The sequence below is a fragment of the Podarcis raffonei genome, chromosome 14, assembly GCF_027172205.1.
Source record: "Podarcis raffonei isolate rPodRaf1 chromosome 14, rPodRaf1.pri, whole genome shotgun sequence".
Lineage (NCBI taxonomy): Eukaryota > Metazoa > Chordata > Lepidosauria > Squamata > Lacertidae > Podarcis > Podarcis raffonei.
The window spans coordinates 20,118,315-20,139,003 of record NC_070615.1 but is presented as its reverse complement, the minus strand read 5'-3'; the positions used below and the strand labels follow the sequence as shown (position 1 = coordinate 20,139,003).

The following is a 20,689-nucleotide window of genomic DNA, read 5'->3' as shown; positions in this document are numbered from 1 at the left end:
TACTTTTAGTGTGGTGCACGTACACACAAGGGTGCTTTTTAGAGATGCCTAATCTAGTTTTATGCACTTTGAGATCTGCACCCCCAGACTTCAGTCCTGGTGAGCTGTTGTCTGCGGTTGCCTGCAGAGGCAATGCTATCCTGCCTTTTCTATGGAAACTTAAAAATAGCTGTTGGAGCTGAACGCCTATTGTTTGTTCTGTGAGATCCGAGTCCTCAAAATAGGAGCTCTTGGACGGGTCGGCTTCCACTCCTGGCTGGACAGGCCATGAAGTCATGCGCTGAGCTTGGCTTCCAGCTGCCACTTGTTTAGCTACAGCAGTGTTTTTGTCTCCATGCAGCTTGACGATAAAGGAGCCTGCTTGGATGGCTACCACTCGTTCGGAAAACGGCTGACCGTGACGCGAGCCAAAATGCTGAACTGTGGGCTGCACCACTTTTTGCTGTTTGCCTGTCTAGACTTTTGTTGCCTTCCCTATCTCGAAATATAGGCCAATGGGTTCGAACACTCAAACTGGCCACAGAATTGAGGTCCGTTTCACACTAAGGCCCTATCTGCACTTTGCATTTAAAGCAGTGTCATGCCTCTTTAAAGAGTCCCAAAGAATTCTACAAAGTGTAGTTTAAGGGTACTGAGAAGGGGAATAGACCAGAAATGGTGCGGGGGCGACATGGTATTCCGAAATTAATTCACGTGTAAAACTCAGCCCAACTGTGTGTATATGGAGGGGATTGCGGTGAGCCCCTTCTCTCTTGCATAGCGCAGGAGAATAGGAGCTCATCCCTGCTGCGCAAATGCAAAAATCAGCAAGCAGTGTCTTGGTGTTTTATCGATTGCTAATCCTATTCAGAGTAAAAAGGTAAAGGGACCCCTGACCATTAGGCCCAGTTGTGGCCGACTCTGGGGTTGCAGTGCTCATCTCGCTTTATTGGCCTAGGGAGCCGGCATACAGCTTCCGGGTCATGTGGCCAGCATGACTAAGCCGCTTCTGGCGAACCAGAGCAGCGCACAGAAATGCCGTTTATCTTCCCGCCGGAGTGGTACCCATTCAGAGTAGATCCAGTCAAATCAATGAATTTAAATTAGTCATTTGCAAAAATTTGCAAAAAATTCAGTTGGTCTGCTCTGAGAAGGATTAGCATTGGCTGCGACCTGTGGTTTTTCCTAGTGCCGGACAGTGTCACAGTGCTGACAGGCATGGGGTGTCCAGAGTGATGAATTAACTATTTATTGCCAACAGTACATTTACAAGTTAGGGAGAGGCATGAAAAATAGGGAAACTTGGAGGGTCTGTCATATTGGAGGCTATCTATCTATCATCTATCTCTATCATCTATCTATCATCATCATCATCATCATCATCATCATCATCTATCTACAGTGGTACCTCCGGTTGCAGACAGGATCTGTTCTGGAGCTCCAGTCAGATCCCAAGGTTTCCGCAACTGGAGGGGCCACTTCTGTGCATGTGCGCATGGCAAAACACTTTCGGGTTTGCCACTTTCGCAACCCGAAGTTTACGTTACCCAAAGGTAACGTAACCCGAGGTGCTGCTGTATTTTGTTCTACCTTTGTCCTTTGAAATTACAGTGCAAACAATAAAATGCATGTGCCACACAACATTAAATTCCACTTAAGACCAGCCATGACGTAGATGGGAAAATAAATATGGGAGGAAAAGCTGCAGCTTGCTGCGAAATCATTGGTTTAGTTTCTCTGCCCAGTGGCAGCAGGGTTGCATTTTGTTTGGAGGAGAGCTCTGGAAGTGCAGGAGACCTAATGATAGGGGTTTAATTTAAGCATTTCCCATATTTGGGTGGGGTGGAGGTTATGCAATTTTTAACAAGTTGGTTTTGGTTCTGCATTCGACGACATTTGTAGTGCAAAGCCTTAGCAAGGCCTGTTTTGTGTTCGTAATTCTTTTCTCTTTTCGGCTATTGCAGAAACTAGGCAGACAATTTCAAGTGACAGGTTCGGGGGCCTCCTGGAGTCGTTTGCTCATTATGGAATAGCTCCCCTGATCTTTTGAACTAATTGCCAAAGTCAAAAACTTATCTCCCCCCCCCCTCCGGCCCCTGCGCCCCCCCACTCTTGGCCTCAAATCTTTGTCAGTTGTAAGGGAAGGGGGGGACATCAAAGCACTTGAAAGGGACTGAACATGTTGCCCTCGAGGAACACATTAAACTCCTTTGCTGTAGCCGGATATGCGTTTGATCTGATCAAATCCAATTTGTCACCTCGTCCAAGTCTCTGAAAGCTGGGGTTTTTCAGATGCTGCTTAGTTCTGCATCCCCTCCCAGAATTTCACTGGTGAAAATAGGCAGAGGTATGTGTGTGTATTCGTGACCCTTCTCACAGCCCAATTCGCTACCTGAGTCCCTGCCCCTGTACTTAATAATACTCGTTCACACATAACTGGAAGCTACAATATGGTTTGGTGCACAGTGAGAAAGTTATGGTTGCTTCCCTCTTCCCCTGCTCTTCGTCCCTGCCATATTAACCAGAGCTAAGCCATGGTTTGGATTAGCATTATGACCAAACCCGGGTTCATGGTTTGTCTGGCTCCAGACCTTTCACAAGCTGTAACCAATGTCTTTTTTCTTGACTTGATTGCTTATGGTTTGTTTTTTTTTGGGGGGGGGGACAAGCTACAGTTCTGGGTTTAGATGTAACCAGCAAAACTATGGCTTAGTCCCCAATAGCGCAGGAGGAGCGAAGCAGCTGAGTTTTCCCCCCTAGGTTAAAGAAATAAATGCAGTCATTGTTGTAAAGAACAACCCCAGCTGCTTCCTTTTCCTTGCTCGTGAAGTCACAATTATTTAAAACTTCCTAGTCTGCTTGAGCCTGTAATTTCAGCTTTGATGGTGGGGGGGTTTCTTCTCTTCAACTGGGAGCAAAGTTCCTTTCTGTACTTCTGGAAAAGGAACATTCCCGCCTGCCACTGTCCCAAGTGAGCTAGTTGTAAATTTCAAGCTTCTTTCTGGGCGGTGGCAAAGGGGGCGATGAGGGATCCGACTCCATTTATGCAATTAAAAACAAAGAGAAAAGGAGGATAAGAGTTGATTCACACAGTCAGAGACTGAGGTAATGGGGCAGAGCAACTTTTCCAGTAATTAGTGAATGGTCTCTGCTGTTCTGGCACAAGGAGTCGTGACGTCAGTGGAGCAGTGGGGAAAGAGGGAGGGTACAGAGCCTGCAGAGGACATAAGTCACCAACCTGACTATTAAAGGGGGCTGGGCTGGCAATTATGGAACAATGGCTGTGCTGAAAATATGAAACTTCCACCTCTCAGCATGCTGTTTGAAGTTCGTCACGCATTTCCTGGGTCTGCACAACTTGCTTGGACGGTTAAGTTCAAAGACGTGCCCCAAACACGCTCTTTCTTCCCCACCTCTGTCCCCCTTCAAGTACTTAGGCTCATAAATTCATATTCCCTGTATTATCTATTTATTGCATGTAGCTGGTTAGAGCATAGTGCTGATAATACCAAGGTTGCAGGTTCAATCCCCGTATGGGACAGCTTCATATCAGTGGCGGAGCAAAGTCAGATGGTACCCGGTGCAGAAAATTTATTGTCACCTTCTCTCTCCCAACCCACTTTGAATTTTTCTTTTCTTTTTTTTTTTTTTTGCCTGCAACTATGGTTTGACTTCATTTCATTTTTGGGGGGGAACCAAAGTTGTTGAGCCTTTTTGGGGAGATTGTGTGCCTTGCGACGAGGAACCTGCTGGCCGCCATACAGCTGAGGGAGAGCCAGCGGACAGATCATTTTGGCAGCGGGAAGCCTGCGTGCACCAAAGCAACAGCGTCTCTCACAGCTGTTGACGGCCGCAGCCAAGTTTACCTTCAAGCAGGAGCTGGGCGCCAAAGCAACAGCTTCTGCCCTGCTTCCTTCTCTGTCCCCCACGAGCATCTGGGTTTGCAGAGAGGACAGAGAGGTGGGCCAAACTGAGCTGCAAAGATTTTGAAAGCGCCTCGCCAACGATCCCATTGGTGAGGACGTCGCTGGTGCATGCATGCATACCTCTCTCTCTCTCCAGCACCATGGCCAGAGGAGGGGGGTGGCTTGATCCCAGTGCGTGTCAGCCAAGGTGGGGGAGAAAGGGGGCAGCAATTGAGATCTATACACACACACAAACTCGAAAAAGAGAGAGAATAAAATGCATGGCGATGTTGGGCTCTAATCTGCATGCTACCCTTTAGCTCTTCATCCGCCTCCCTCATCTCCTATCTATATCTATCATCTATCTATCTATCATCTATCTATCTATCTATCATCTATCTATCTATCTATCTATCTATCTATCTATCATCTATTATCTATCTATCTATCATCTATCTATCTATCTATCTATCTATCTATCATCTATCTATCTATCATCTATCTATCTATCTATCTATCTATCTATCTATCTATCTATCATCTATCTATATCTATCTATCTATCTATCTATCTATCTATCTATCTATCATCTATCTATCTATCTATCTCTATCATCTATCTATCTATCTATCATCTATCTATCTATCTATCTATCTATCTATCTATATCTATCTATCTATCTATCTCTATCTATCTATCTATCTATCTATCTATCTATCTATCTATCATCTATCATCTCTATCTATCTATCTATCTATCTATCTATCTATCTATCATCTATCTATCTATCTATCTATCTATCTATCTATCTATCATCTATCTATCTTTTTTTAAACATATCATTTCCAACAATCATTTAACATAACTTCTTATCTTATACATTGGTACCTCAGGTTGCATACGCTTCAGGTTACATACGCTTCAGGTTACACACTCTGCTAACCCAGAAATAGTGCTTCAGGTTAAGAACTTTGCTTCAGGATGAGAACAGAAATCGTGCTCCGGCGGCAGCGGGAGGCCCCATTAGCTAAAGTGGTGCTTCAGGTTAAGAACAGTTTCAGGTTAAGAATGGACCTCCGGAACGAATTAAGTACTTAACCAGAGGTACAACTGTACAATATTTTAGACTTCCATCAACAGCCTCTGAAGATTTTCCGTTCTTTATCACTTGTTCTGCATTTCTTAGTTTCTCTATTACTTTTAATTGTCCTTATCTAAGAATTCTTTTCATAGTCTTCCTTGCAGTATTTCACAAAGTCCTCCTTACAGAACTTCTTGCAATCCTACTAGCATAATCTGTTTATTACAATTGCTTTTCAAATAGTTCAAATATTTACTCCCGCCTCCCTCATCTCCTTTTGGGGAGATTGCGTGCCTTGCGGCAAGAAACCTGCCGGCCGCCATACAGCTGAGGGAGAGCCGGCAGGCAGATCATTTTGGCAGCGGGAAGCCTGCGCTCGCCGAAGCAACAGTGTCTCTCACCGCCGTTGACAGCATTTTGTCACCCCCCCTTGGAGGTGGCACTCTGGGCACACCACACCCACCTTGCAGCGTGTCTGCTTCATATTGCAGGGGGTTGCACAAGATGATCCTCAGGGTCCCTTCTAACTCTACAATTCTATTATTTATACCCCCCCCCGAAGCTCTAGGAGGCATATGCGGTTCTCCTCATTTAATCCCCACAAACAACCCTGTGATGTGAGTCAGGTGGAGAGGCAGTGACTGACCCACGGTCACCCAGTGTGCTGTATCATAGCTGAGTGGGGGATTTGAACTGTGGGCTCCCAGGGCCTGGTTTGGTGCTCTAAGCACTCCACCACACTGGCACCGATGCTGCCCTGTGGCCCCCCCCCGACAAGAAACCTAAACCCACTTGGTAGTTGTAGTGCAATGATCTGTGTGCGTTCTCACCTGTTAGAGTGGTCTCTAGCTATTTAGTGTCTGTAGCAACTCATTGTGCTAGCTCAGGGTTTCCCAGACTTGGGTCTCCAGTTGTTGGACTACGACTCCCATCAACCCTAGCTAGCAGGACCAGTGGTCAGGAATGATGGGAACCCTTCTCTAGCTTAATTACAAAGCAGTTACTTAACAGACCTGGCTAGGCTATTTACTTAAGAAAGGAAGTGTTTTGATAATTTTTGTGGTCCTCGTTTCCTACAGAATCCCATCTTGCCACTTTAAAATCACAGGACTGGAGGTGACCACAAAACCCCATCTAGTCTAATCCCAGGCTAATTACATTGTGGTGCGCAAGCTGAGATTCTTCCTCAGTACTAATAAGCATGGGACTGCCACAATGGTTTTCTTTGCCCATAGTGGAACAAATCTGAAAGGAAGCTGGTGCAATGTTTAAGCAGCATTTGAATCCATCATGTAGATACTACGGCGGAATAATTGGCTGCAATGTGGTTTTAGGAGTAGAATGAGGGTGCAATGAAAGGGGTTTTCTTGCAGATGGAGACTGTCAGCTGTGTCCGTTCTTGTTCCACAGGCCACGATTGCTGCGAGACGGTGAAAGTCTCTCTCTGCGCTGCCAAGCAAGGCTCCCCTCTCTTGGTGGTGGCAGAGGACAGCCTGCAGTTTGTTCAGGATGAAGCTTATGATGCAGCTCAGTTCTTGGCAACCTGCGCTGGCAACCAGCAGGCTCTGAACTTCACGAGGTTCCTGGACAACTCCAGGCCGCCGGCTGGGGATGTGGACTTCCTGGATGAGAAAGTGGCTTTGGCGTTTCGTCATCTGAAATTGCCGGCTGGGTGGAACGTACTGGGAGCAGACCACACTGCAAATGGTAAGATGGTTTGTCAAGATCCTTTTATATCCATGTTGCCAAATTAAATGGAACTGAATCAAAAGGTAGAGCGGAAAATCTAAATTAAAATACCTGAATGAGTTTTGGACACTAATATTTGAATGGGATTTTGATACTGGGTTTTTTAAAAAAACCTTTTTATTTCAGTTTTCTTGCAAATGATTCCATTCAGTTGCCTCTTTCTTTCTGTGACTTGTGGAAAATGTCTTCAGGGGTGAATTGGGTTGTGACCTCTGTGCTCTGTGCTGTTTCCCTTCCTTTTGAATATGTGGGGAATCTTCAGGTTACTATGTGATGCTCTTAAATGGTGGTTGATTCTTTGCCTGGCTGTTTCCTGTTCCACCCCCCTGTGGCTGCTGCTCACGAGTTACTGTATAGTAACCACCATTTGTTCTTTATGCAAACAAGGAAAACATGAGGAAAGCGGCCGCAGTTGAACCAGCAATTGTTTCTGAGTGGTCACAATGTTTGCATTCAGTGGTCTTTCTTGAAACTGAAGCCCAACCACTCTGCATGCCATGACGTGCTTGCACTACACAATCAACCACCCATGAGTGCTCCACATCCTCTCATTCATTCTTCAAACTTGGGAAGAGAGGAGGCTGCTTTCTATTGGGCCAGACCAATAGCTCAGTATTATCTATTTTGACTGGCAGCTGCTCTCCAAGGTTTCAGGCAGGGGTTTTTCGCCAGCCCTACCAGGGGATGCTAGGGTTGAACTTTGGACCTTTTGCATACATAGCAGATGCTCTACCTCTGAGCCACAGCTCCTTCCTGTAAAACCTCCAATTGCCAGGAAACTCTACCTCGATCCAGCTTCCAAGGAGCTCTTGCAACATAAGATAAGGCTACCAACGGCTACTAGCTATGCTCTGCCTCCATATTCAGGGGCAGAAATTATTCTCCCTCCTGCTCAACACTTAAAGGTAAAGGGACCCCTGACCGTTAGGTCCAGTCATGACTGACTCTGGGGTTGCAGCGCTCATCTCGCTTTATTGGCTGAGGGAGCCGGCGTACAGCTTCCGGGTCATGTGGCCAGCATGACTAAGCCGCTTCTGGCGAACCAGAGCAGTGCATGGAAACACCGTTTACCTTCCTGCCAGAGCGGTACCTATTTATCTACTTGCACTTTGATGTGCTTTCGAACTGCTAGGTTGGCAGGAGCAGAGACCGAGCAACGGGAGCTCACCCTGTCGTGGGCGAAGAGGGACTGACTACTTAACCACTCTGAGAACTATATGCATAGAGAGAAAAGGCACCAACATTTCTGGTTTTCTGTTCTGATGTGTTCTGCACTTCAATACCTCGGTTTTTTGTGTGTGAGAGTGGTGCTGTTTGGAGACATAAGTATAGGCACATGGAGAATGAGGTGCATGTATGAGATTATGGGAGTATGTGTGCATTTATCTCACTGTTCTCCCTCTATAAACATTCCCTCCCACTCAACACTCAAGAAATAGGGGGGAGGAAGTGGTTTTAGCTGTAATAAGCAGAGGTCAGACAGGCTGGAAAACCAACTAACCGATTCCACTTCTGGCCCAGCAATGTGGTTGGCAGTGGGTGAAATAAGGTACAGCCAGGGGCAAAATATTCCAAAGCTAACATCCAATGCAAGAACATACTTCTGTTTTCCATCTAAATGCTTTTTGGAAAACTGCAGGGTTTTTTTGTTTGTTTGTTTAAAGTCGTAACAAGTGGCACACTCCCTCTGACACTGGGGGCCATGTAAAGCAATCCTGGCTAGTAGTCATTGAATTTGACTTTTGAAGCCATCTAAGCTGTTGGCCATCCCCTCTCCTTGTGGAAGTGGGCTTCCAAGAGATTGGAGACTGGGCCTGATGGAGTCCTTTAATTTCCATACACCCAAGGGGGGTGGCTTCAGGCTTGGCATTGATAATAGTCCCCCCAATGTCACACAACAAAAGATTTTTCAGACACACAGCGGGGAGGAGGGGCTTCCCAAAGCAATGTGTGATCCAGCTGTTCTGCTGCTCAAGAGCCAAAAATCTCACTGAGCATGTCAAAGTCAATGGGCTGCATCCAAGTTACAGCAGACACATTGAAATGAATGGGCCTAAATTAAGCCACGTTGCTTTATTTCTTTAGGTGGAATTCAGTGTCACAGTAAAAAAATACACACACTAAGGAGATCATTCCATCAGCATAAGCATTTCTGCTCACCAGACAAAACAACCTCCCCTCTTTCAGAGGCCGACAGAGGCAGTAATGCTTCTGGACACCAGTTGCTGAAAACTGCAGGAGAATACTCTTGAATTCAGAGGTCCTGCTTGAGGGTTTATTCCTCAGGCATCTGGTTGGCCATTGTGAGAACAGGATGCTGGGATAGATGGGCCATTGGCCTGATCCAGCAGGCTCTTCTTATGCTCACGAGATCCCTGTGTGGTGCAGGAGGGTCCTGGGCTTATTTGGGGGCCTGCACTCAATCCATGTTTGTTGTGGGGATAAAGGAGGGGGAGGCCCATAAGCACTACTTTGAGTTCCTTGGGGGCGGGGGATAAATGCAATCAGTAAGAAATGGCATAAGAAGGGTGCAGAAAGGTATATGAAGCCCCAAGAAGAGAAAAATAGCTACACGGGGAGATTGCACATAAAATTCGTGCAGTGGAGCCATGTTTGCTGTAGATTAAGCTGATGGTATCTAGAAAGACTTGCCCGATGACCAGATTTCAGCTCGTTGAGAAAGTGAGCTGCGAAGGTTATATTGGAACATGATCAGAAAGGCTGGAAATGAGCCACCGAAAGGATCTGAGAATTAGAAAGGATTTTGGAAGTTAATCCCGGAGTTAAATGCCACCAGAAAGCTGATTCTGTGCCTGTGGATTTCGTCATCCCTTGTGTTGTGAAAAAAGTGATTTTGCATGTAGAATGTTGCCACCTGCAGTTCAGAGCTGCTGATGGAGGCAGGACAGGGCCGGCCCTCCCATGAGACAAGGTGAGGCGACCACCTTGGGTGGCAGGACCTACCAGGGCAGCAGATGCGACCCCCAAGCAACACATTGCATGCAGCTCTTCACCCCCCCCCCCATTCCTGATGTAGGGTTTCACTTTCCGCTTCTTCCCTGGCTTGGTGTGTGTGTGTGTGTGTGTGTGTGTGTACCATTTCGTGGCTTTCCTTGGGTGCCAAAATTTATTGAGCTGACCCTGAGGTAGGATATGGAAGGAGTAGCTTAGTGGTAGAGCATCTGCTTTGCACGCAAAAGGCCCTAGGTTTAGTCCCCAGCATCTCCAGCCAGGACAGGAACAGATTACCTGTCTTCAAATTAATATTGCCTCTGAACAAGATCAATTGCGTTCCTTTCTCTGAACGGTTCCAGGTGTGTTTGAAACCTGCTACCAAGCGCACAAGGTGTTGATTCCTTGTTCGGCTCTTATCGGGGTGAGGCTGCAGTGGCTTCCTGCCAAGTTTAATTCAAATATGCTTGGGGAGGCGTGCCAGGACCCAGGAACCTTTTTTGGCTTGTGAGCACAGGTTAAGGAGCCCAAGTGCTTTTGAGTCACACAGCAAATTCTGTTTGACTCAGAGCACTGAAACAAGGTCCTTATGTTCTGACGATGTGTATGCCAAAGTGTTTGCCAAATTTAGGAGCTGGTGAAATGTTCCAGGAGCCCCAGGTAGCAGGAGAGATATTCTTCATGACCTCAGTGTCAACCTAGATCTTGTTTAGATGTCCTTATCAACCGGGTGTCTGTAATGGTTGCTGGTGCCCATTGGGGCTGGTGGGGCAGAAGGCAGGGATCCCAACTGTATGTGAAGCTGCAGCAAATGACAGGCAATACCAACTGATTCTGGATTTGTCCCTACTGAGTTATACAAGGGGCAATACTGAGGGGCAATACTGGAGTGGCTGCAAGCAAGGAGGCAGGCAGGCAGCTGGGGGCTGGCTGAGGTTTTTTGGGGGGCAGTACCGTGTTCGCCCGAATGGGACAGCCTCCAGGAGTTTGTGGCACCCGTGAGGGATGTAGAGCCCAGCTCTCTGAGAATCTCTGTCTTTAATTGTAAAAACATATAAATATATATATATATATATATATATAAATGCCCAGTAGCACCTTAGAAACCAGATATCTGAAGAAGTGTGCATGCACACGAAAGCTTATACCAATAACAAACTTAGTTGGTCTCTAAGGTACTACTGGACATTTTTATTTTTTATTTTTTTATGTTTCGACTTTATCAGACCAAAACGGCTACCTACCTGAATCTTTGATTGTAAAAACAAAGCAAGCTGCTTCTGGGCCTCATGATTGTGAGGGTATGTTTAGAAGTAGGACAATAAGCCTTCTAATTATAAGCCTGCAAAAGTTACTAATCTCAAAAAAATAATAATAATTACTGGACTGCTGAGGGATTGCAGAGGTGGGACAACGAATTCCTGTCCTGCAGGAACTCTCTGTATTTCTACGGCTGGGCACAGATGAGGGGCAGAGCACTCCAAACTTCTGCTATAGAATTCCTTCTTGCCTATAGGCATTATTTATTTATTAAATTTGTATCCTGCCCTTATACCTGTAGATCTCAGGGCAGTTCCAGGTACCAGAAATGGTTGGATTCCAACTCCCATCAGCTTCCATTGAGGGAAAGGTTGCAGAGCTTCAGCCTTGCATGCAGAAGGCCAGAAATGTAGCCTCCAGAGGCATTTCCTGGTAGGCCTGGAAATGATTCCCTCCTTCAGCGCCCCCCCCCCCAGAGCCTCTGCCATTCAGTGGAGACAATTCTGAGCTAGATGGACTAATGGTGCAACCAGGGGTTTCCCCCCCCCCCTTTTTTATAAAATATTTATTAGATTTTACAAAAAGCAGAAAATTACAGAATAAAAAGCAAACAAAAAGAAAAGAGAAAAATACAAAAAATACAAAAATACATAAAAAAGAAAATACAAAGTACGAAAAAGAAGTAAGTAGAAAAGGTTAAAAACAAATCCATTTTTTCCGTATCTTTAAGCTCGTTTGCTTGTTTCCTTGACCTCCTTACGCCTCCCTTTTTTGTATTCCAGTTTACATAGTTAATTCAGCAAATCCTTACCCTCTTTGTTTTTATCTTAACTCTATATCTTAACATATTGAACTTCATATTTTCATCTAATTATCAATCCTTTTTTACATATTCTTTTAACTTTGTTACTAAAGCCATCTCATTTCAATCCTACATCATTTTAACATTCATTAATTTTACAATATTTCTGCAAATAGTCTTTAAATTTCTTCCAATCTTCTTCCACCAACTCTTCTCCCTGGTCTCGGATTCTGCCAGTCATTTCCGCCAATTCCATATAGTCTTATCACTTTCATCTGCCATTCTTCCAAGGTGGGTAAGTCTTGTGTCTTCCAATACTTCGCGATAAGTATTCTTGCTGCTGTTGTTGCATACATAAAGAAAGTTCTCAGGGTTTTTTTTTCCTAGCCAGAACTCAACTCTGGCACTTCTCAGGTGGGCCCCATTGCCATTATAAGAGAACAAGGGAGGTGTTCACGGTGAGTTCTGGAACCTCTTTTTCCAGAAAAACAGCACTAGGTGTAACTCAGTTGTATGCTGCTGTATTCCTATGATACAGTGGTACCTCGGGTTACATATGCTTTAGGTTACATACGCTTCAGGTTACAGACTCCGCTAACCCAGAAAAAGTGCTTCAGGTTAAGAACTTTGCTTCAGGATGAGAACAGAAATCGTGCTCCGGCGGCGCGGCAGCAGGAGGAGGCCCCATTAGCTCAAGTGGTGCTTCAGGTTAAGAACAGTTTCAGGTTAAGTACGGACCTTCGGAACGAATTAAGTACTCAACCTGAGGTACCGCTGTACTTACTTGGTTTGGTGGTATAGAAAGTCCAAGACTTGGAAGGTGCTACCCATCTTTAGTTTCTTGTGTCCCTCACCCACTCCCTTTCTTGTGTCTAAATTGAAATTGAAATACTTTATTGTCACTTGTACAGCTTGTATTCAGTGAGATTACATGAGCACCCCCCACTCAGCTCTCTTAGTCTTAGTTCCCCTCGTTTACTGATGCATACCCACCAAACCCGAAAGTCAGTTGCCCTGTTGTTATCTTTTCATTCAGCAGCCTAACAGCCCACAGGTAGAAATGATGGAAAATAGTAAGAAGCAGATTTTTAAAATGGCATTTTGGTATATATTTTTTACAGGTCACAGAAGTGAGCACAAGCTTCCTATTACAGTGGTACCTAGGTTCTTGAACCTAATCTGTTCCGGGAGTCTGTTCAACTCCTGAAACCGTTCGAAAACCAAGGTACAGCTTCCGATTGGTTGCAGAAGCTTCCTGCACTCAAGCGGAAGCCGTGTCAGACATTCGGCTTCCGAAAAACATTTGCAAACTGGAACACTTACTTCCGTGTTTGCAACGTTTGGGAGCTGATTTGTTTGGGAGCCAAGCCGTTCGAGAACCAAGGTATCATCATCATCATCATCATTGCCAAGTAAACACACGGTCCTGGCTTATATCTGTACACTTGAGACCACAGTTAACTCATTGACAAACTAGAAAGAGTTGTGGTTTCTCACTGGAAACTTCTTGTGTGGGTCTCATAGCGAACCTGTTTTATATAAACTCATAAATCACTGCTATTATCGCTCAAGGTGCTCTTCCAGAGCTCTTTGCTTGATTGAATTGCTGCAGCTGTGCTCTATCGAGCTATGCGGTAGCAGAAGCAAACATCATTTATAATGCTACCATTATTAATAAAAAATGTCCTCAGGAGTTCTAAATGCAGAGATGATAAATGCTGTGCAATACATGCCACGTAGTGCAGATGAGTTCTTTCAAGTTGGTTACAGACTGAGACAGACAAGATGATTTTATTTGTTTATTGAACATATTAGTCCCCCCGCCTTTTAAACAAAATGTAACTCAAAGCAATTTACAACAAAAAACAACGCATACGGTAAAACCAGCTTGAAACTAAAATAGAATAAAATCTAAAATTCTATCTATCATCTATCTATCTATCTATCTATCTATCTATCTATCTATCTATTGAAATGGCAGGACTAAAACATTCTATCATCTCAGACTTAATTTTATCAAACTATCAGGTGGTGTCTGTCAACCATGGGGAGAGAATATGGTAAGGAACATTCTGTTTCGGACCTTGCTAGGTGTCATCCAGAAGATACGTACACAAACTCATAGATTGTGTTGTACACAGAACAGAGGGAGGAGAGTGAAGCAGTGCTTATCCTATAAGTTCTGCCAAGACCAGATGCCTTTGGTCAGGGGTTGGCAACCTAAGGCCCATGGACCACAAGTGGCCCACAGGGGCAGTTTAACCAGCCCCTGAGCCGCCCCTGAGCTGAGCTGCCCACTTGGTGAGTCCAGGTGCGCTGCACTAAACCGGCACAGCACGGGGACTCGCTTTCGCAGCGCTGGAAATTGTGTCTGTGCATGCCCAGATGCCGGAAAATGCGTGCTCTGGCCCACAGAGAGATCTCCGTGGGACTTGAGCAGCCCAGGCAGGTAAAACCTTGCCAAATCCCGCCTTTGGTCATCGCTCACCTGTTCACCTAGTGCTGGCTGTTCCATCTGGCTACCTAAATTGTTTCCATCCCAGCTACTCATTAGACGAACTGGACTGCTGCCCTCCTCATCCCTTTTTCCTTTTTTGCCATATCTCTTTTTGCAAGCTTCTGTAGAAGCCTTTTTACCTAAAGCGTATGTTTGTGTGTCCTTAAATAATGTTCCTTTGTGCAGAGAACTGCCTCTGTAGTACTCTGCAAAGTGCAGTATAAAAAAGTAGTGATCAATACAAATGAAGACAATCCTGTTTCCTTTAAAGCTGCACTGCAAAGTAGGTCTTTCTGCAAACAAACAAGAAGCCCCGCTTTGTTTACATGTCTTGTATTTCCTTTGTGTGAGAGAATTTTGGACTGTTCTTTTCTGTCTCTGGAGTGTTTTCTGCCTGTTGTTCTTACTACGTCCTGGAAAAATCCAGTGTGTTTGAGTTGCATATTGCCTTTCAGCAATGCCAAAATCCTGATTTATTTGAAATGGGATATGAGAAGGAGAGAGACAGCCTGCTAATGAAGGCAGTAAGCCAGCTTTTCTTTTAAGGTGGTGTAGAAATTTTCTTAGCTACCTACTTGGGAACAGGACAGTGCTTGGTGGCATTTAAGTGCAGATTGCATACTGAGTGAGAGGTTGCATCGCATCTTCTTTCAGAGTAGGGTTGGAGAACCTCAGCCCTAGAGGCCAAATTCAAGTCACCCAGCACACAAGGGCTGCCCCGCCCCACTCAGCGTGTCTGCATCATCATTGGGGGCTGAGCAGGACGCAGTTTGCCACCCACTAACCTGCTGCACAGGGCATATGCCGCTGTTTCCCCCCACCTACCCCGGTTTAAACCCGGTTGGAATCACAGCAGATCTTAAGGCAGACAGGTATTGTGGAAAGAGCATTTATTTCAGGTCATTTAGGGCTTTTTAGATGAATGTCAACACCTTGAATCAGGCCTGGATGATCAACAACTTCTGAGTTTGAGCCAATAAGCTCTCTGTTATATGTTTCCCAACTGATTTAATTATTAGCTCCTTTTGGCTCACAATGGCACTTTGGGTTTTAATACCAGCTGTTCGACTCTGTGTGTGTGTGTGTGTGTTATGTGAGAGAAAGAGAGTGCAAATGTTCACTCATTCCACCTCATTATAGTAATGGAGATTTCTAGAGATGGCATTAAAGCTAAACACCTTTTGTTTCCTTCTGGTTCTTCTTCCTCTCAGAGAATGTTCCCCGGGAGACATTGATGCATTTTGCTGTAAGGCTTGGACTGCTGCGACTTACGTGGTTCCTCTTGCAACAGCCAGGCGGAAGAGGAGCCCTCAGTGTCCCCAACCGTGAAGGAGCCACTCCTGTCAGCTTGGCCTTGGAGAAGGGATATCAGAAGCTGCATCAACTCCTGACAGAGTAAGGCTAACTTTCTGATTGCCGTGCCGATTCTGTTTATTATACCCCGACATCATACTCGAGGGGTTTCTGAGTGGTCTCTCATCCAAGCACTGACCAGACGCATACCTGCTCAGCTTCAGTGAGGTTGTTTTATTTTATTTTATTTCATAAGATGGATTGTTTTAAAAAACAACAACCTCAAAGCAGTTTCCTCCCCCCCTCCAAAGAAAACCCACAATGAAATTATCAACAGGAGGACAGTTAAAACGTTAAGAAAATAATTAAAATCAAGCTAAGAGCTAGATTAATATGCACCCCAACATTCTGAGTACAGTGAAGATGCCTGCTTGATGTCAGTAGGCAGGGCGTTACGAACCATTCCATACTAAAAGACAGGTTTCTTACAAATGCGGAACGAGTAATAGGTGGCACTTGTAACATTGCCAGTTCCCTAGACGGCCTCGGTCCTGTATACCTGAAGGAGCGTCTCCACCCCCATCATCCAGCCCAGACACTGAGGTCCAGCTCCGAGGGCCTTCTGGCGGTTCCCTCCCTGCAAGAAGTGAGATTACAGTGAACCAGGCAGAGGGCCTTCTCGGTAGTGGCACCTGCCCTGTGGAACGCCCTCCCAGCAGATGTCAAGGCAATAAACAACTATTTTACTTTTAAAAGACAACTGTTCCCTGTTTAGGGAAGTTTTTAATGTCTGATGCTGTATTGTTTTTAATATTCAGTTGGAAGCTGCCCAGAGTGGCTGGGGAAACCCAGCCAGATGGCCAGGGTATAAATAATTTATTATTATTGTTGTTGTTGTTGTTGTTGCTGTTGTTATTATTATTCCACTGCGTTGTGCATGAACCATGCCCTGGGATGCTTGTTTTGTTTTCTGTAGCTGGTCTCTCGCCTCACGTGCACAAATTCCTTCCCTGAACAACCTTAGCCATGATAAAATGTCACCACTGCATGTTGTTAGCTGTGGTTGATGATAACCAGGGTTTAGCATTGTAAAACTGGTTTCAGTTTTAACAGGAGCCCTGGTTAGTGTGCTGATCAGTGCCAAGGTAGCCCGTATCCCTCTCAATTATACAGTGTGGCGTAGTGGTTAGAGTGTAGGACTAGGACAAGCTTCCTCAACCTCGGCCCTCCAGATGTTTTGAGACTACAGTTCCCATCATCCGTGACCACTGGTCCTGCTAGCTAGGGATCATGGGAGTTGAAGGCCAAAAACATCTGGAGGGCCGAGGTTGAGGAAGCCTGGACTAGGACTCCGGAGACCTGGATTCAAGTCCCCACTCAGCCGTGAAGCTCCCTTGGTGACCTTGGGCCAGTCATTGCATCTCTCTACCTAACCTGCTTCATAAAAGGGGTTGGGGTGGTGGGAGGGAGAAGCATGCACACCATCTGGAGCTCCTTGGACGAAAGTTGGGATACAAACTTAATAACAAATTAATGAATGGAATTAAGGCTGTTGAGGGAGGAGGAGACTTTGCCTTCAGAAGCTCCCATAATCAATCTGTGGTATGTACTTCCAGTTAGCAGGCGGTGGGAAAAACCCTGGAGAGTAGCTTCCAGTCATAATTATACTAGCAAATTGTCTAATTCGGCAGTTAGTTTTTCTTTTTCTTCTTTATTTTTCTTTTCTTTTCTTAGTTTATTGAATGTATTTATCACCTCCCACAACAGCCTCAAATGATCCACAAGGATAAAATACAATGTAACAGTAGAAAAAGCAAAACAAAACAAAATCCCTTAATAATCTAATCGGAATAAAAAACACCCTATCACTGGTACTTCCAAAATACCCAGGAAGGCCTAAACATCAGTGCCTGGTGCCGAAACTATGACCAAGGTGATGCCAGTCAACCCTTCCTGCGGAGAGCGTTCTGTAGATGGCGAGCTACGGAAAGGGTCTGTTCTGTGGTCACAAGAACAATGGCCCATCCCTTCCAGCTTCCTGTTCTCTTGTCACCCTTGGAGGCTGCATGAAGAGAAACCCCTCAGATGGTGATCTCAGAGCCTGGCCAGGTTCACATGTGGAAAGGTGGTCCCGGTGGAGTACAGGGTCAGGTTTAAGGTGCTGGTTTTGACCTTTAAAGCCATATGCGGTCTAGGACCCAGGTGCCTACGGGGCCGCCTCTCCTGGTATGCTCTGCAGAGGACCTTAAGGTCCACAAATGACAACATTTTGGAGGCCCCAGGTCGCAAGGTGGTTAGATTGGTCTCAACTAGGGCCAGGGCCTTTTCAGTACTGGCCCCGACTTGGTGGAACGCTCTGTCACAATAGACTAGTGCCCTGTGGAACTTGACATTTTTCCACAGGCCCTGCAAGACAGAGCTGTTCCGCCTGGCCTTTGGTTTGGACTTAGTCTGACCCTTATGTTTCCCTCCCCTTATGGTCTTGATTTATCTGCTACTTTAAAATGAGGCTGCATTTTAAATTGCATTTTAACCTGTATTTTAAATTGGTTTTCTCTCTCTCTCTCCTCCCCCCCCCCAATTACTGTGATTTTATTGGTGTTAGCTGCCCTGAGCCCGGCTCTGGCCGGGGAGGGCGGGGTATAAATAAATTTTATTATTATTATTATTATTATTATTATTATTATTATTATTAAGAACCCTATGTTCTTATCACTGTTCTTGCCTCCGAGTCCCCTCTTTTTCCACTTGCACATCCATCTGCCAAGTACCACCTTCCTAAACAGCTTTCGAGCTCTTAATCTAAGTGCCTGTAATCTCTGTGCAGCTAATCATGGCCCTGGCAGCATCGAGGGAAGTACTAGGAGCCAGAATGAGTCACCCCCTCCGTCGACTGCCATACATATTACATTCTAAAAGTTTGAAGGGGTATATTCAAATCCTAGAGCAACTTCCTCTAAGCTTGGAGTCATTTGTTTTGGGGGACAGGCATTTCTTTTTAATGTGTCTGTTTCAGCAAATGTGGCTTGGAGCTGCAATATAAAGGGTTACTGAGCAGGTTGTGAAGCTGTAAATCACCTCTTCAGCAAGGCAACACGGCTTTTTCATTTCAGAGCCAGAAGGTGGCTGTCAAGTTCAGTCTGACCCATTGAACCAAACAAGAAATCCTTGCCCATTCCAACAGTGGCGGTCTCTTAGCAGAACTGATTCCATAGTGCCTGCTTGGACTATAGCAATGCGCTCTACGTGGGGCTACCTTTAAGGTGACCCGGAAACTGCAACTAATCCAGAATGTGGCAGCTAGACTGGTGACTGGGAGTGGCCGCTGAGACCATATAACACTGGTCCTGAAAGACCTACATTGGCTCCCAGTATGTTTCCGAGCACAATTCAAAGTGATGTTGCTGACCTTTAAAGCCCTCAACGGCCTCCATTCCCATCGTTCAGCCCGGACACTGAGGTTGAGCTCTGAGGGCCTTCTGGCGGTCCCCTCCCTGCGAGAAGTGAGTTCCAGGGAACCAGGCAGAGGGCCTTCTTGGTAGCGGTGCCTGTAATTCAATGAGAGGGCACCTGCTTTTCATGCAGAAGTACCCCGCTTCCCAGGACCAATTCCCAGTTTCTCCAGGCAGGGCTTGGAGAAGACCCCGGTCTGAAACCCTAGAGAGCCTCTGCCAGTCACTGCAGACATTATTGAGCTAGGTAGACCAAAGGATCTGACTCAGTATATAGAATCATAGAGCTGGAAGGGGCCAGCTCAGCCCAGCCTCCTTTCTCCTCTAGGCAGGGCGAGGAGAAGCCAGGAGGAGGGAGGGAAGAGGCGCCGCCACAGTGTGTGTGTGAGGGAGAGGGGGCAAAAATGGAATGGCGCAGGGGAAAAAATGGTGCACCCCGAACGAACAGAATCCCAACGCCGATCCACAGACAGTCAGCGGGCCGGACCCTGAAGGCAATTGGGCCTGATCTGGCCCCTGGGCCTTAGTTTGCCGAACCCTGCTCTACTGACTGAGCTATCCACCTTATGTTCCTGGTCTAAGTTTGTACAGTGGTACCTCAGGTTAAGAACTTAATTCGTTCCAGAGGTCCGAAACTGTTCTTAAACTGAAGCACCACTTTAAGCTAATGGGGCCTCCCGCTGCCACCGCGCAATTTCTGTTCTCATCCTGAAGCAAAGTTCTTAACCTGAGGTACTATTTCTGGGTTAGCGGAGTCTGTAGTCTGAAGCGTCTGTAACCCGAAGCGTCTGTAACCCGAGGTAGCACTGTATTGTATACATTCAGCAGAGCGAAAGTTTTTCCTGAACTGGACCACTTCAGGCTGCAGGTGGGGTCCTGCTTGAATGTCCATCCCCCCCAAGGAAAAGAACCCGCTGCTTCCTGGGCTGTGGGCAAACGCTGACCTGAAGGGAATCTGGCCCTTCTGCTGGATAACGCCCCCCACCCCTGTAGCAGAGGCATGAGCTTGAAAGACTTGGCCACTTCTTTCCTAAAAAAAATTGCAGCCTGCTAACGTTTTTTAACAGTTCCATTTTGTACTCAGGCTTAGTTAATCTTCAATCCAGAGCATAAGAACCCAAGAATTACATCACCACCGTCACCATTAGAATTATGTACATATCAGTACATTGCGAATTCAAAAACCAAAATGAAAACAAGCCGATAGTTACAATTTAGAAGAATACATAAAATTATGAGTAAACTTTAAGCAACAATAATTAATATTATAACCCAAAATATCAATTGAAAATTGAAAACAAAGAGAGACAAGAAGAAAAAGGGGAGCAAAGCAATTAAGAACATTAATTACATTGTTCCAAACCCTTGTGCTGAGCTGGCAAAGCACTTTATTGGGCAGCTTGGTGGAGTATCCTGAAAGGGAGTTGTCTGGCCAGATATTTAAATCACATTATTTCCCCTGAAGAATCCTGGGAGCTGTAGTTTACCCCTTTCAGAGCTCCGTTCCCTAGCACCCTTAGCAAACTACAGCTCCCATGATCCTTTGGGGGAAATAACAAGCTTTAAATGTGTGGTGTGCAGGGATCCTTTGTGAGCCACCAGGTGGCCAAAGAGCACTTTGATTTCCAAGCTGATAAGGGCGTGAGAACCACAGCCAGAGGCAGGATTCTCTTAACGGGAGGCAATTACAGCAACTGGAATTTATAATACGTATGCCGC

General features: G+C 45.7%; 1 protein-coding gene across 7 annotated transcripts in view; it reads left to right on the top strand.

Annotated features, from left to right (window-relative positions):
- Positions 1-20,689, top strand: part of AKAP13 (A-kinase anchoring protein 13) — a 243,912-nt gene that overhangs the window by 94,856 nt on the left and 128,367 nt on the right. For all 7 annotated transcript variants that reach the window (XM_053365802.1, XM_053365801.1, XM_053365806.1 and 4 more), the window contains exons 5-6: positions 6,376-6,672; positions 15,437-15,620. In XM_053365802.1, coding sequence (XP_053221777.1) covers positions 6,376-6,672; positions 15,437-15,620 — 481 coding nt within the window. The remainder of the gene's footprint in view (positions 1-6,375; positions 6,673-15,436; positions 15,621-20,689) is intronic.